The following is a 16,307-nucleotide window of genomic DNA, read 5'->3' as shown; positions in this document are numbered from 1 at the left end:
CTTGATGTTATTGAAATGTTTTACACTGGAATAAACAGCTTGGTAATTATTAACTTTAACACCTCCAACAGATTTAACATAAATCATGGTGTCAGACAAGGCTGCCCTATTTCACCCTTTTTATTTATTTGAGCAGTAGAGCTTCTGTCCTGTCCTTATTTCATGATTCAGACTTTAAAGGCATTTCTATATATAATAGAGAGAGAAGAATTTCTCAGCTCCCCGATGACACAGCCCTTTTCTTGAAAGATAAAAATCAGTTGGAAAAAGCGATGAATTTAGTTCAACAATTTACATTAGCATTAGGTCCGAAGCTAAATACATCTAAATGCGAATTACTACCTTTACATAAATGTGAAAATTATTTGATTGAAAATATTCCAGTAAAAACCACAGTAAAGTATTTGGGTATTCATATTACTAAAGACCTGGTTGCAAGACAACAACTGAACTTTTCTGAAAAGATCAATAAAACTAGGAATGTCTGTAACCTCTGGCTTCAGAGAGACTTAACACTATATGGCAGGGTACTGCTATTGAAGGCTGAGGGTATCTCTCAATTTGTTTATCCAGCCCTTTCCCTTTTTGTGGATTCAACAACTAAAGAAATCAACAAGTTATTTCTTGATTTCATCTGGAAAAACAGAACTCATAAAATTAAAAAAGAAATTCTGTCCAACAGTAGAGCGTAAGGACGTCTAGAAGTTCTGAATTTTATTGATATCTTAAGTACCTTTAAAATAAATTGGTTAAAAGATATTTAGCAAACAATACTTCTTCATGGTTTTTCATCCCAAATTATATTTTTAACAAAATTAGTGGCCTTGCTTTTGTCTTGTCATGTAATTACTCGCCTGAAAAACTCCGTGTCACATTTTCCAAGTTTCATCAGCAATTCCTTCTTGCATGGAAGTTATGCTTTGTCCACAATTTCTCCCCACATAAAATCCAGACGGTGATCTGAATCACCGTCTGGGTCCAGGTATTTTTTATAGGATTCTGTACTATTGGGAGATAGGGCTAATGGCGGAGGTCTGCGCTCTCCGAGTGCTTTTCTAGTTTATTTTATGACTGATGCTAAAGAAAGGGTAATTCGAGATCATATAAATTTGTACATGTTGTGCTAATGTTTTACCTCAGTTAGTTTTGGAACTAAATAGAAACTCTAACACAGTTTGAAAATGGAATGAAGATTTTGTTAATGCAGTTTTAAACTGATTGTAAATTGAGTACTTAAAGTGCTAAAGGAAAGTATTTTGAAAAAAAAAGTGATAGTAAGTTGTAGGGGTGACCCAGATTAGTCGGCGATTCAACAATTCGATTTGGAGGAGTCTGATTCAGCTATGAACCTCATAGTCGAATGTTGTTATGTAACCAAGATCGTACCATTCTGACTACATGGGGCTGCTAAGCCTGAGTTTCCGTTAGCCGGCATTTGCCGGTCATTGGCAAATATATAAAAATATAACCAGTCAAAATGTCCGGCAGAAAACACACAAATGACCAGATAAGTAAATACTGAATACTTGCAGATTATATTTTGTTCAACCTAGAAGGTATGTTGCAAGAATGCGTTAATATAAACTAAAAGTTGCCTAATCTTACTACATCTACTGTCCTGCGGTGCTGGGGTTGTTTATCTCCTCAGACGACAAGCACATGGCTAATTACGTATGCACGATGATGTCAAAGCAAATCTATCTCTCTGAGTGTGCTCAGTATTGCTGGGGACTATGCAGGGAAAGTGGGAAAGTTTGACCAGAACTTTCTCGTAAAGCAGAATTTTAATCTAAGTGAGGCTTTCCTGGTTAACCAAAGGCTTAATATCATCAGCGGTATGGAGGGATTTTGTGTCATTGCTGGGAGTAATGGAGAGGCTGAAATAAAGGGAATCGTATACCTGAGCATCGTAAACACTGATGCAGCAGCAGAGAGAGGAGGCCTATGCAGAGCAGAGTTGTAGTGGACTTCGATGAACTACCTATGACCAATCCTCAGATAAAGTTGGATTGTAGTCAACTCAGAATCACATCATGCAGAACGCATTGACCACTTGGAGCTTATAATGAAGGCTCTGTCTCTCTTCAGAGAGGTTACAGTTACATCATCATGAGGACTGCTATTAGCAACTGACGGTAAAACTCATTTTTGGAAATGTAGAGTTCTAACGCAGTGTCCAGTTAACTCATTGAGTACCATTGACGTATATATACGTCATTTATAAACCAACTCTTTAGTGCCATTGACGTATATATACGTCAGTGTTTTTCGGCGGCTGGCACAAGGGGGCGCTCTCATGCTCACTGTGAGTAATTTTGGGACTTCTGGGATACGTAGTCAGAACACGGAAGATGGTAGATCAAAGCAACTGAGATCAAAGCTTGAAGTGGAGACGCAGGGATGGAGGTAATCTAAGCTAAAAGTTCTAAAATATTCAGTATCAGCACAAAATGCCCCCCCAAAAACTGAGGGATCAAGTGGCCAGTTTCGCCAGTGGATGCTGGAAGACACTTTAAACTTTTGCGTGAGAAATCGGTAACTTACTGAAACCGACAGCGAGTCCAGGCATCAGCACTTTCATTCATCTGCCTCGGCCGGCCAAGAGGCTAAAGAATGCCGCCAGGTCTCCCCCGTGCGTCGGCATCCACTGGCCAGCTTGATACATACAGCGACAACACTTCAGAGACGGACTTTTCCAACCCAGACTCAGAGGAATGGCTGCTGAGTGAGAAGAGCGGGTCTTGTTCTCCGTTCCAGAGCAATGGAGGTAAGTTAACGTTAGAAACCTGCTGATTATTCAGCCAAATTTATCGAATAAAACCATCACTCATGCGTTCACTCGTGATTTCAGAAGCAGACTTAAGAGAAGAACAAGCTCCATGCAGTTCTACAACACCGTCTGTTGGCAAAAAAAGAGGTAAGGAAATCTTTATTATAGATTATATATAATATATAACTTATTATAGATTATATTACTTTTATAATTTACAGGCAGCACCAGGGGACACGCAAGCAGGAGAGGATGTGGGCGTATAGGGGGATCCCATGGCAGCTGTCCAGTTGTATTGTGCTGTACTTTGTATTTGTTTTTATTTTACAATAAAATAACATTTGTAATACAATTTTCAGATGTCTTTTCAGACTCTTTCACAAAAATGCATTTTTCTCAGCTTTCAAGAAAAAAGTGGTCTTTTTGGTGAAACTAGCCTCTGTTCAACTTCAGATAAATCAAGAACGGGACAAGGTGCAAACAAAAGGTTTTTTCCATGGTGAAATAGAGAGTTTCTTCTTTCATTTGAGCTATTCTGTGTTTTCAGAGTCATAGTACAAAATATTCTGTGGGTCTTGAAAGATGGGTCTGGTATTTGGCTGTTGTAAGCTGCAAAGTTATGATAGCAGTCAATGTGCTAACAGGCTGATGTGAAGCTAACTGTTGTTGTGTATGTGTTTAATGTGGCTGTATATTGTGTAACTGACTGCGTGTGTAAGGAAAAGTGCGCAGCTTTCATTTTGACACTTTAAACCACTTACAAAAAATAAGAGAGCGATTTATGCGTTTTGCTGCTTTTAATGCAGCAAAATAATGTTAACGCAAACGTCCGGTAGTTGTTCTAAATAGCCGGAATTCTTTAGGACTGACGGTCATTTTGACCGGGGACAAAAAAGTCTAGCGGAAAATCTGACGAATCAAATTTGACTATGAAAATCCTTAGTTGAAAACACCTCTAGTAAGTTGTCAGTGTATTATCTGTGATATTGTGAATTAAACAATGTTGTAAAAAAAAAAACAGAAGAAGTGCAGAATGGCATGGAAAAGATGCATTTATTTTGAATACTGAGTATTAAAGACTGCAAAGCGAGGCTGAACTGAACAGAAGTACCGTTGCCTGTCTCCTCCTTTTTCTCCTGTTTTTACAGGAACCTTGTAGACCTGTGAGACCTGTAATACTAACAAAACATCAATAAAACTGCATAGTTTACAAAGTTTAAAAGGCAATATACAATATACTAACAAAACATCAATAAAACAGCATAGTTTACATAGTTTAAAAGGCAATACTTGCAACAAAAAAACAAAGGACAACAAAGTAATGCACAGTTCTGGCTGCCTTGCTATTAAAAATGAGCTTGAAGTGATGACGGATGACTGTGGCAGCAGAGTGTGAGTAGTGTCAGCTGGTGCACAGTCATGTATTCAGTCAGTTTATATGTAATTGTTTCCTTTTTTGTTTTACCAAGAAACACTGATTAAAAACTTTAAGTCTAACCTTGTAAATATAGTCATTAGTATTGCTGTAATACTTAATAGTGGTGCTCAGTATCTACCACAACCCAAAACTAAAAAAACAAGTCAAATGACAAAAATCCAGACAGCAGTAAGAAATTGCCCTCTTCTTCTCAAGAGCAGCATATAAATGTTTAAGAAAATAAACCACTTCTCTGCACGTCTGACTAGGTTTGCATCTAGGACTGCTCAATGCAGATTTAGCAACAACTGCAATCAAGCCCACCAGTGTCTTAGGCTGTAGATATACTCGATGTTTTATTTTATTAAGGCATCAAGCATAATCGTAAATATACTTGACTTCCCAAAGAGCATGTTAGTGGCAGATACCCAAGGAAGGCACACAGGAGAGCTCAGGCTTCAATTACCTGATGTGTGAGATGTAAACTACAAACATGAAAACACTCAAAAGTTGATATGATTTTTGATTATGAGATCATAATTGGCATTATATAAATATCAATAAAAAAATCAAATCAGGTCTAACAGATGACTGGTGGCAATCCATTTCTAAGACATTTACCTCTGCGTTCAGACACAGCATCCCAGTACATCTGTTTAACTAGTGACCCTGTGAACGGCTGAGTTTGTAGATGTCAACATTACAGTGTCCGTTTAGTTTTTAGTATGTAGTATTAGTATCTCCTCTCTAACTTTAAAGTCTTTACTAAGGCATCACAAAGTGATCCTACTCTTTTGGCCTGTTGGTGGCTTTAATATGAGCTGCAGCGACGCATAACAACTTACACAACCGTTAAAGGTGTTTTAACGCATGATTCCCTTATTTTAAATCCATCATGATTCAAAGAAGCGGGCTTTAGTGAGGTCAAATTAATGATAAATGCTGGCAAACCTTTCAAAACCTTGTTCTCCTCGAGTGCTTTTATTGTAAATGGCCACATCAGCAAATTTAGTGTTCTTGGTGGCTTGCTTTTTACGTCATTTTTTAGTTTTAATACTTCACATCTGTAGCTTCCTGCTGCAATAGTCCCTTGACATATAGTTAAATACAATTTTTTACTTATTTAAGAGGTTTTTAAACACTCTGCAGATACTTATTTCTACATATTTACATTTTATACAAAAATACACTTGTTCATGTGGCTGCTGTAGCCCTGTGCTGCTGTTGGTTGTTACAAACGTTGCTGTTTTTTTTACTGTAAACTGCAGTTTCAAATATTTCACTAAACTTGTTGCCACCTGTTTCTATGTGAAGCCAGCATGTAGTTTAAATCAATTCATTGGGAATGGTATGTTTTCTTGAAGTTTAAAATATCTTTTCGGTCGTTGAGTAAGAAATCCAGTTTCAAATTTACCAGAGGTTCGTGCAACCTCGTATAAATAATACCATGCAAAAACAGTACAAATTGTAATTCTGATTTTAAAAAATAGTGGATTTCATATCAGGTACTGGTATTCATGTATCAAAATCTGACTGGAGCCGCAAAAAGTGGATCGGTCCATCTCTAATAACATAGTAAACTACAAGTATATTTCAGGCCTTAGACTGCGTTAACACTGCAGGTCAAGGTGACCTGGGCCTGGCGTATTTTGCTCTCGTGATTTGAATGTAAACACAGCTTTATCTACTAGTTTAGGCATTAGAGAAATGAAAAACAAGAAACTTTAGTGAGCCTCATACATTGCTGTCAATACAATTTTGTTTTTCTGTCTCAAACAGAAACAAATTGTCGAGGCTTTTCCTTGCAACACTAAATTTAGGTGGTAGGTAGGTTAGATGGTTTCTACATCACTGGGTCGCGAATTTCAACACTTGTCTCCAATGCTTAGGATTTCAGAGCTGGTTTTCCCATGACAACTTACCAAAATTTAAAAATTAATCTCAGGACTATAGCGAAAAATAAACTCCATCAATGCAAGTCCACTCAGGGATTTTGTAATGAAATGCATCTTAATCTGTCTTATTTTTATTATAATTTTTGTCTCTGTTTTTTTATGTCAAGTTCTGTCTGATCCAGGGTCCAGTTTGTTTGGGTGAAATTCTTTTGAGGTTTGACTTACGGGTTGTCTTTAAGGAGCAGTGGTGGGTTCTGAGGTTTGACAAGTTGAGAACCACTGATCTACATCATCTGTCAGGTGGGAATGTTCCCTGTTCCTATGTGCCCAACAGGAGAGATTTCTTCAATTGGACAGTGGGCACAGAGAAACTGAGGACTTTAGGCTCCAGGGCCCAAAACCAGGATAAAGAGGTCCATTGAATTTGGTGCTGAAGGTTCTGAGGTGGGTCAGTGAGTCAGAGGTGACTTCGTAGAAGCACAGAATGTCCGCAGGAATGTCTACATACACTGCCACTCTTTTTGAGACAAGAGGCAAGGATATTTCCTCTTCTTTGTTAGCGTGCCTGAAAATATAACCACCATTATGGCAGATCATACTCCAGGAATGATGATTCCATCCAAACACGCATTCATTACTGTCTGTGCTCCTTTCAATTCCCCCGTGACTCACTGCCACAACAACTCTTCCTTCCCAGTCAACCTCCCAGTAACAGCGACCAGTCAGTTCAGGCTGACATAGCAGCTGATACCAGTGTTCAAATCTGTCCGGATGATCGGGATGCGACTGTTCCTCCTGCACATGTGCCACTGTCCTGTTGTTGTCGGAGAGTTTCAGGTATTTGTTCACTGTGTTTGCGTCCAGTTGCAGTTGACAGGCATCTGAAAGGGATAAACAATTTAATGTTTTACTTTAATCTACTTTAGTGGTTTGCTTTAAATTAAGACTCAGTAAAGCTCAATCTCATTACACCCCTGGCCCCTATCACTAGGCTCTACCCCCAGGTTTTGCACATTCACATCTTGGGGTTGAGAGTCCTTGTTGGGATGGTGAGGTGTAGTATAAAGTGTGGCCCTTCAAAAAATAATTTTCAAGACACTCCAAGCCAAGTGCTATGGGAATGCATTACAGATCATTGGCAAGATGGCTACTCAAGCGTCATAATAAGTGCATAAATATATGTAATTTCTTTGTTTGTCTTCAAATAATGACAGCCACTATCATGATTTAATTTTTCAATGCATTAAGGCCCTTCTCATTTCAAAACATACATTTTTTAACAAAGGTCTTAGTAGAAATGTCAGGTAATGCCATTGGATCTGTTTACATAAACCTTGAAAAAACTACTGACAATGTTTAGGGCTAATGTATGTATTTTTTGACAAACTCAAGCAATAAAAAATTTCATAGATAAGACCACGTGTATAGAAAACAATGAAATTATTTCAGAATCAATTAATCTACAGTAGCATGAATCTGAATATTGGGGTGCAACAAACTTTAAGCTACAAAGGAGGCAGCTGGGGTGGAGGAGGCAAGGCTGGCTACCAGCTGATTGCAACTGGGGTATGACTTTCGTGAAGTAATGCTAGGCTTCATCAGTTTTAGATAGAATGAGCCAACTATTTTTGCTTGTATTGCAAATATGATGTCATTTGCTTTGTTTAGGCATTATCATTATGTCCCTCATTTTGATCAAGAAAAACATAAATAAAACACAAAAAAGAGGATTTCTGTGAACCATTATAAACAAAGTGACACTTGAATGTTTGCATAATGTGCATAAAATCTCTGCCACTGCAAAAAATTGATTTATTAAACTGATACTTTTACACATTTCAAGTTAAAGAAATATTGCATCTTCTGTGATGTGTAAATTGCAGAAGGCCATATTGTGATTCAATCTAATTTGCGATTAACTCCCCAGCCCATGATTGTCTTATTTAACAGCCTACTTCTATCTACACACATTTTATCAAAATTGCATTGGACAGGTGTTTCATAGGGTCAAGTGTGATTGTCTGTGTAAGTTTTTCCAGCGAGTTATTTTTCCATAATAAATTCACTTAATGTATGAAATCATCCTGGCTGTCCTTAAAAATACATCAGTCTAGTACAATGTGCTGCTGTGGTCACGTGAATTACACTTAAAAAAAAAACACTCACACTTCTGCAAACCAGTTTTCAGTCTATGTGATCCACACTGGTCCATCCTGGAGGAAGAAACCAGATTAGAATCGATTTAATACAGCTTCACAAAGATCCACCATCATATAAGAAAAAAGAGTACTTGGTGAGAACTAAGGACTGCCTGCACCTGCACTGTCTCAGCTCTGAGAGCTCTGGCTATAGTAACGCCGCTGCTGGAGCCAATGGACCAAACTGGTAGTGCTCAGAACCACCATGGTCCACCACCACTCCCCAGCCTGCTTCAGGGGACTCTTGAGGGAAAAACTCCTCCCCTTAAAAGATTGCTATGAGGCAGCAGGGCTGCGGGACTCTGTCTGTGTCTCTCTTTGACAAGAGGACGTCACTGTTACTCCCGCCTCATCTGGAAAACCCCATCCTTTTCCCATCCCTCCTCCCAGTACCAAACTGCTCTATGGAGGTGGGCGGAGTTAGCTCTGAGCCAGGGGTTCACTTACACTTTAATATGATACCCCTTCCAATTAATCCTCTCAGCACAGACTTGCTGAACAATATGTTGCAGTGGTATTTTGGCTTCACTTTTGTACAACAGGAGCAGGTTGATTGGTTCGCACCAGTGTGAAAGCTTTTGTCTGTCTGTACCTCAGTGCCTCCAGTCTGCAGTTTTCATTCGCCCGTAGAGCAGACAAATGCTGTTTTCCTTTTTCTCCAGGATGGTTGTAGCTCAAGTCCAGCTCTCTCAGGTTGGATTTGGACTCCAGGGCACGGGCCAGAGAAGCACAGCCTACTTCCGTGATCAGACAACCTGACAAACTACGTAAACACACACATATAATGTTACAATATTACAACGTCATTTAGCAGACACTTTTGTCTACAGTGAAGAGCATCTGAGAGTAATTACAACACAAGCAAAGATCTGGACAGGAGGAAACATCAGCAAGTGCCACAAAATGCTTTTAGTCCAATACCCAAACGGCTCAAACGTTGTGGATTTGAGCTTTTCGAGATGGATTTGCCGAATGACCAACATGTGGAGTCTTGCAAATCAATCTGCTTTGCAAGCTTACTGATAAATGTTTATTCAAGATTAAGGGTAATTACATTCGATCAGCTGCACACTAACCTGAGAGTCTCCAGTTTGCACTGTGGACTTTTTAATACTTCAGACAGAAACTCCACTCCTGCATCCTGTAGGTTGTTGTTGCTCAGGTCCAGTTCAGTGAGATTAAAGGAGTCCAAGCTGAGGACCAGGGCCAAAGCTTTGCAGATCTTCTCTGACAGTTTACAGTCATTCAACCTAAAGATGAATCAGAAATACATCATAGAATTACAAATCCCCTAAAGGGGCCTACCAGCTCCACCACATCCTTGCTGATGTCTTAGCCTTGTTGGGACATGGTGGCCATCCACCAACCATCTGCTACTCCATACATCTGCACCATCCAGGGTTGCATGGCACTCATCAGTAAACAAGACTGTTTGAAAATTAGCCTTCATGTAGTTCTGGGCCCACTGCAACCATTTCTGCTTGTGAGCATTGGTTAGGGGTGGCTGAATAGCAGGTTTATGCACGACTGCAAGCCTCTGGAGGATCCTACAATTTGAGGTTGGTGGGACTCCAGAGGCACCAGCAGCTTCAAATACCTTTTTGCTGCTTTGTAATGGCATTTTAGTAGCTGCTCTCTTAATCTGATGAATTTGTCTGGCAGAAACATCCCTCATTACGCCTTTATCTGCATGAACCCTTCTGTGCTCTGAATCAGCCACAAATTTCTTCACAGTACGATGATCACACTTAAGTTTTAATGAAATATCTAATGTTTTCATGCCTTGTCCAAGGCATTGCACTTTTTGAGGCTTTTCGGCAGCAGAGAAATCCTTTTTCTTTCCCATATAGCTTAAAACCTGTGGTCTGCTTAATAATGTGGAACCCCCCTCTTAAAGTTTTCCTTTAATTGGTCTCACCTGGCAAACTAATTATCACAGGTGACTGAGATTGATTTCAGGGATCCAAAGAGCCCTGAGACCCAATACCATCTATGAGTTTAATTGAAAAAAAAAATTAAAAAAAATAAAATAAATAAATTGAATGTTAATGACACTAAAATTTAATTTGCATAATAATTTGGAACGTGGTGTATATTCAGCCAGCTACACACTAACCTGAGCGTCTTCAGTTTGCAGTGTGGACTTCTTAATCCTTTAAACAGAAGCTCCACTCCCTCATCCTGTAGGTTGTTGTAGCTCAGGTCCAGCTCTGTCAGACTAGAGGACGGGGAGCCTAGGACCGAGGACAGAGCTTCACAGCTCCTCTTTGACAGTTTACAGCCACCCAGCCTACAGAGGAATCAGAAATTAATTAGAACCAGGCATAATGACTGATGTTTTTCATGTTCTTTATTTGTTATAATTGTGAAAGCACGTACAAGGCTTTTCTGGAGGCTTTGATCACTGGGAGCAGCCTCAGAAGAGCCGTCTCTGAATCAGAGAATTTCTTCAGGTCGAACACCTCCAGATCTTCCTTTGAGGACAGCAAGATAAAGACCAGAGCTGACCACTGAGCAGGGGAGAGTTTATCTGCAGAGAGACATCCTGATTTCAGGGACTGTTGGATCTCCTCTACTAGAGAACTATCCTTCAGTTCATTGAGACAGTGGAGAAGGTTGATACTTTTCTCAGCACACAGGTTTTTATTCATTTTCTTCTTGATGTACTGAATTGTTTTCTCTTTGGTCTCATTAGTCTTTTGTGAGCTGTCTTCCGTCCGTGTCAGTAGACCTCTTATGTGCTGCTGATTGGTCTCTAGAGAAAGGCCAAGGAGGAAGCGCAGGAACAAGTCCAGATGTCCATTTACACTCTCCAAAGCCAGGTCTATGGCAGACTGATAGAAATGTGTTGGCTCTTTGTTTTCCCCAAAAATGTAGGACAACCATGTAGAGTACCATGTTTGTTTTGAGAGCAGAAGGACCCCATGATTGGTGAATGTCAAGTGGACATGAAGAGCAGCCAAAAACTCCTGAACGGTCAAATGGATGAAGCAGAATACTTTTTCTTGGTACAGTCCTCTCTCCTCTCTTAAGATCTGTGTGAACAGTCCTGAGTACTCTGAGAATGTCTTAATATCAATGCCACACTGTTCCAGGTCTGATTCATAGAAGATCAGGTTGCCTTTCTGCAGTTGCTCAAAAGCCAGTTTGCCCAGAGTCTCAATCATCTTCCTGCTGTCTTGAGTCCAGTGTGGATCCGTCTCATCTCCTCCCTTATACTTCACATTCTCCCTTTTAGACTGAACCACCAGGAAGTGGATGTACATCTCAGTGAGAGTGTTTGGCATGAGATGGTCCCGGATCTTTAGCACATCCTCCAGAACGGTAGCAATGATCCAGCAGAAGACTGGAATATGACACATGATGCTGAGGCTTGGTGATTTCCTGATGTGAGAGAATACTTTGCTCTCCTCGTCATTGAACCTCTTCTTAAAGTAGTCCTCCTTCTGTTCATCAGTGAACCCCCGGACCTCTGTGACCCTGTCAACACAGGAAGAAGGGATGTGATTGGCTGCTGCAGGTCTTGTGGTTATCCAGATGCGAGCTGAGGGAAGCAGGTTCCCTTTGATAAGGTTGGTCAGCAGCACACCCACTGAGGCTGACTCTGTAACATCAGTCAGGATCTCACTGTTGCTGAAGTCCAGAGGAAGTCGACACTCATCCAGACCGTCAAAGATGAACACAACCTCATAGAGATTTCTGCTTCTTTGGTTTCAGGAAAGAACAGATAAACAAGGTCCACCAAGCTTAACTTCTTCTCTTTCAGCACATTCAGCTCTTTGAAAGTGAATGGGAATGTGAACAGGATGTCCTTGTTGGTTTTGTTTTCAGCCCAGTCCAGAGTGAACTTCTTTGTTAAGACCGTTTTCCCAATACCAGCAGCTCCTTTTGTCATCACTGTTCTGATTGGTTTATTTTCTCCTGGTAAGGCTATGAAGATGTCCTCTTGTTTGAAGGCTGTTTCTGGTCTGTGGGCTTTCCTAGAGGTTGTTTCAATCTGTATGACCTCATGCTCATCATTGACCTCACCAGTTCCTCCCTCTGTGAGGAAGAGCTCTGTGAAGATATCCTTTAGGAGCGTTGGTTTTCCTGCAGTGGCAACCCCCTCAAACATAAACTTAAACTTGTTCCTCAGGTGAGACTTAAGTTTTTCTTGGCAGACTCCACCAGCAGTTACTTAGGAGACAAAAACACAAATTCAATCAGTATCAGGTCCTTAATGTGGCTGGATATTTATCTTTCACTAGCACCTATCCTTATTCATCATGGGTGGAAAAAAAAACATCTGATATAGATGTGTGCATCATGTTAATGTTGGGAGATGTTACTGAAATTTCACAATTTGATCACTTAAAATCTTACAGCTCCGCAGACGGTTGGCTAGTGCCTCTTGCTTGTTGTTTCTCAGGAGGTGCTCAGTGATCTTCAGGAAAGCAGCTCTGATCTCTGAACTCTGCTCTTCAACCTCCCCATCAAACATCTCCTCACTCTGACGCTCTGATGCTGGATTATCTGGACTGAGAACCCTCAAGATCCTCTCCAGCTTGTTCTTAAAAATGTCAAGGTTCTCATCCAGTAGCTGAAAAAGAAGGATAAACTAAATATTTAATATAAACTGGTAGAACATCATGGCCATTTTCCATCTGCTTTTAAACATGCTATGGTCCAAGAAGAAACGTAATCTTTATCCCACTCATTTTAGCAAATATCTAAACATCAGTTTTTATCAACAATTTTCATTAAATCCTTTTTTTGTTTTTATTATTTCAATACATTTTTGTTCACACCTTAAATATGAAGTCAGGGTCTGTTTGATGCTGCTGTGTTGACTCATCACTGGGGACTCCAAAACTCTCCTGCTGCCCTCTGTGGAGAAACAAATAAAGTTTAAGGACAAAAACACAGCTTAGGGCCTGTGTCAAGAGTTGCTGTGTTTTTTTTCATTGGCAGCACTCACACATCCATTCAAAACCAATGTAAGATGTGATTTTCTCAGCAGTCATCTCTGTCACTTCTCCCTTATTAGCATATCCAAACCAGAAAGAGGCAGGACTTATGATACTACATTTGCCAACAATAATGGTGGAGAATGAACTAATCTGACTCATCTCATTAATCATGAAGTTTTCAAATCCACAGCTGTTGTGCCGAGTCATCATTGAATTACCTAAACTAGAAAAGCACTCAGAGAGCGCAGACCTCCACCATTAGCCCTATCTCCCAACAGCGAAGAATCCTTGAAAAACATTCCTGGATTCAGACGGTGGTCCAGATCACTCCCAAAATCCAATTTGCTGATTACTCACTCCCCGGTGGGGTGGAGACACGGTGAGGCAAAGCACTGGCTTTGCTACATGTGGACTGTCATGGTGGAAGCACCCATGGTCTCACTGGACGACTGAAAGTCATGGCAGATGGTACACATGCCTCTATTCCTCCCAGCATTGGGCCTCATTCACTAATAAATGCTTAGAAATTTTCTTACTCTGCAAAAAAGTTCAGTGTATACACAAAATCACCATCGGATTCATGACACGTGCGCACCGGCCAATTTTCTTCTCACCACCGTGCATATGTTAGTGAATCAGAATCATTCAAATTGACAGGCTCGTGCCCACAATCTGCATAAACCACACCCCTGTTTCTCTATAAAAGGACATCTGTTTGATGCATCAAAATGAGTTCGCCGAGGTTTGAAGTTGCGAGAGATGGCCCCAAAAATTAAAGGAAGAAATTTCACAACGGCGGAAATTGAAGTTATCGTGTCAGAGGTGGAGGCAAGGAAAATGACACTTTTCTGAAGCGTTTCCACTGGAGTCTCGATGATAAACACAAAAGATACCTGGGCCTCCATCACAGAGGCTGTCAATGCAGTGTCACCTGAGGTCCGCACCGTGGCTCAGGTGCCTCAGGTTTGATATCAAGCTGGATGCAAAGAAAAGGATATCGGACCAGAGAAAAACAGAAGGAAACCGGAGGAGGACAAGGACCACCTGATCACACTCCACAGGATGAGCAATTGGCTGCATTAATTAGAAACTCATCCATCCCTGGCATATGTCAACGGAACGAGGGTGAAAGTGATGACATTCATCCATCAGGTTACCTGTAAGTATTTATTTGTTTATATTTCTTATAAATCTTATAATTCTTTATCTCTTGCAATTAACGAGTGAGATCAATCAGAAAAAAACAACTTCATTCAACTGAAATTGCCAAGGCTGATTGCAACAATTAATTAATCTGTAAGCCTGGATGACGGTGATGTGTCAAAGTCAAAATTGTTTTATTTCACTTTTGCTCTTTTTTTTTTTTTTTACTGTAAATGAAGTGTTAAATTGATTATTCAAGATTTTAAGTATATGAATGATGGAAAAGTGTCCATTTCATGGTTATTTAGTACATTTGGTCAACTCATTAAATCCCGGTTTTAATTATTATCTTTAAGCTTTTTACAAATTAATGTAGTTTCAATACATTGTGCATCTTGTGTAAAAGATATGTGTTTAAAAATTTTAGAAAGCTGATCCCTTATTATTTGTGCGTACGCATGGTCTGAGGAGGTTCTAAATTTGTTCGCAGACTAAGAACAAATTCAAGTAAGAACATATTGATGAATCACAGGAAACAATTCACCTCTGTATGACTTTAAAATAAAAAAAATAAAAAGACATGTAATCAAGAACTGTAAATAATACTTTGACATTGTTATTACTAAGCCATAACCAGGACTGAAATCAGTCTTAGACTCCCAGCTGCTTTTTTATCAATGTGTAGAAATATTACCCATGTCAAAGATATGGTTTCTTAGAGTAATGGTTTGAAATCCAGAAGGAGCAGTATTAAGATAGAGTCCAGCGCAGGGCTCTAGTTTGTAAATTCGAGAAGTGAGCAGCATAGTCGAATGTTTATGTTTGAAATTTCTGACTTTTTTTTTTTTTAACTTCTGAGACATAAAATGATAACATTTATTCAAGTACTTCATGATAATTTCAATTGCAGCTTAATTTTTTTGAATTTCAATAACATTTAGTTATGGTGAATGACCCCTCATGGCCCACCTACAGCACCTCAGGAACCCACCACGGGGTCCTGGCCCACACTTTGGGAAAAACTTCCCTAGAGACAAATGCTGACGAGAAGCACACTGAAAATGAAGTTAGGAGCACTGCCAACGCAATGAACGGCTATGAACAGGCCCTTTTATTAAAGGGTTTCTTGTGTGTCAACAAAGTGACTGGCCATGAATATCAGTGGTTGAACAGCCAAGAAAAAAATCCTTGATGATCATGTCTGAACTGTTGAAACCCTGACTAGAATTAAAAAAGGAGTTTAAAAAAAACAAGGAAAGCATACAATAAAATATGCTAGATTAGTGCTGGTGATATAAATTAACAACTTGATGTGTAACTCTGGTAGTTGGATGAGGAGTCTTTGTTGTCAAATAACCAGCAAAACAGCAAACTGCTGAAAATCTCAATGAAGGGTTGCTAGGTGTGGCTAGTGGCAATGATTAGGCCAGTTAAAGTCTTCTCTCATTTCATATATTTATATATATTAAACTAAATCATTGGATTACTGTTCTAAAGGCACCCAAGCAAGCAGTGCAGTTAAAAAAACAATAAAACATACACACACACAAAAAAATGCAATGATAAAAAAACTCTTCATCTGTTGTTACTATTTTGATTGAGAGTCGCCTAGCTGTGGAATTAACAGAAAAAAATGCACTAAAGCAAAAAAAATTCTTGATTGCGTGCTGTGGTTAAAATATATCCTGTGACATCACAAAGGACTAGTTCATTGTTGCTTAATCTAATATACTATCAAGCTCTGGGATGAGACAAGCATTTTCAGTAGCATACAACAATAACTAGCTTCAGTTTTCAATTACCTTTCAGGTGAAGGACGTTCATCATTAAACTTAACAGACAGGTCTTTAGACTTGTAACTATTCATAGTCACACAGCTGGGATTAGGAGAGCCTGGTCTCTGCTCCTGAGTGCTGCTACAGAAAAAACAAAAAA

General features: G+C 39.6%; 1 protein-coding gene across 2 annotated transcripts in view; it reads right to left on the bottom strand.

The window, feature by feature from the left end:
* Positions 1-3,804: 3,804 nt before the first annotated feature.
* Positions 3,805-16,307, bottom strand: part of LOC121523424 (NLR family CARD domain-containing protein 3-like) — a 51,425-nt gene continuing 38,922 nt past the window's right edge. The window contains exons 7-11 of one of the 2 annotated variants that reach the window (XM_041808327.1): positions 10,397-10,570; positions 9,357-9,530; positions 8,873-9,043; positions 8,249-8,295; positions 3,805-6,963 (exon numbers count right to left, since the gene is read on the bottom strand). In XM_041808327.1, coding sequence (XP_041664261.1) covers positions 6,428-6,963; positions 8,249-8,295; positions 8,873-9,043; positions 9,357-9,530; positions 10,397-10,570 — 1,102 coding nt within the window. In that variant the 3' untranslated portion in view covers positions 3,805-6,427. The remainder of the gene's footprint in view (positions 6,964-8,248; positions 8,296-8,872; positions 9,044-9,356; positions 9,531-10,396; positions 10,571-16,307) is intronic. The other variant, XM_041808328.1, reaches the window with a different exon arrangement.

The sequence above is a fragment of the Cheilinus undulatus genome, linkage group 16 (assembly GCF_018320785.1).
Source record: "Cheilinus undulatus linkage group 16, ASM1832078v1, whole genome shotgun sequence".
NCBI classification, from domain to species: domain Eukaryota; kingdom Metazoa; phylum Chordata; class Actinopteri; order Labriformes; family Labridae; genus Cheilinus; species Cheilinus undulatus.
This window is presented reverse-complemented; position numbering and strand designations above follow the sequence as displayed.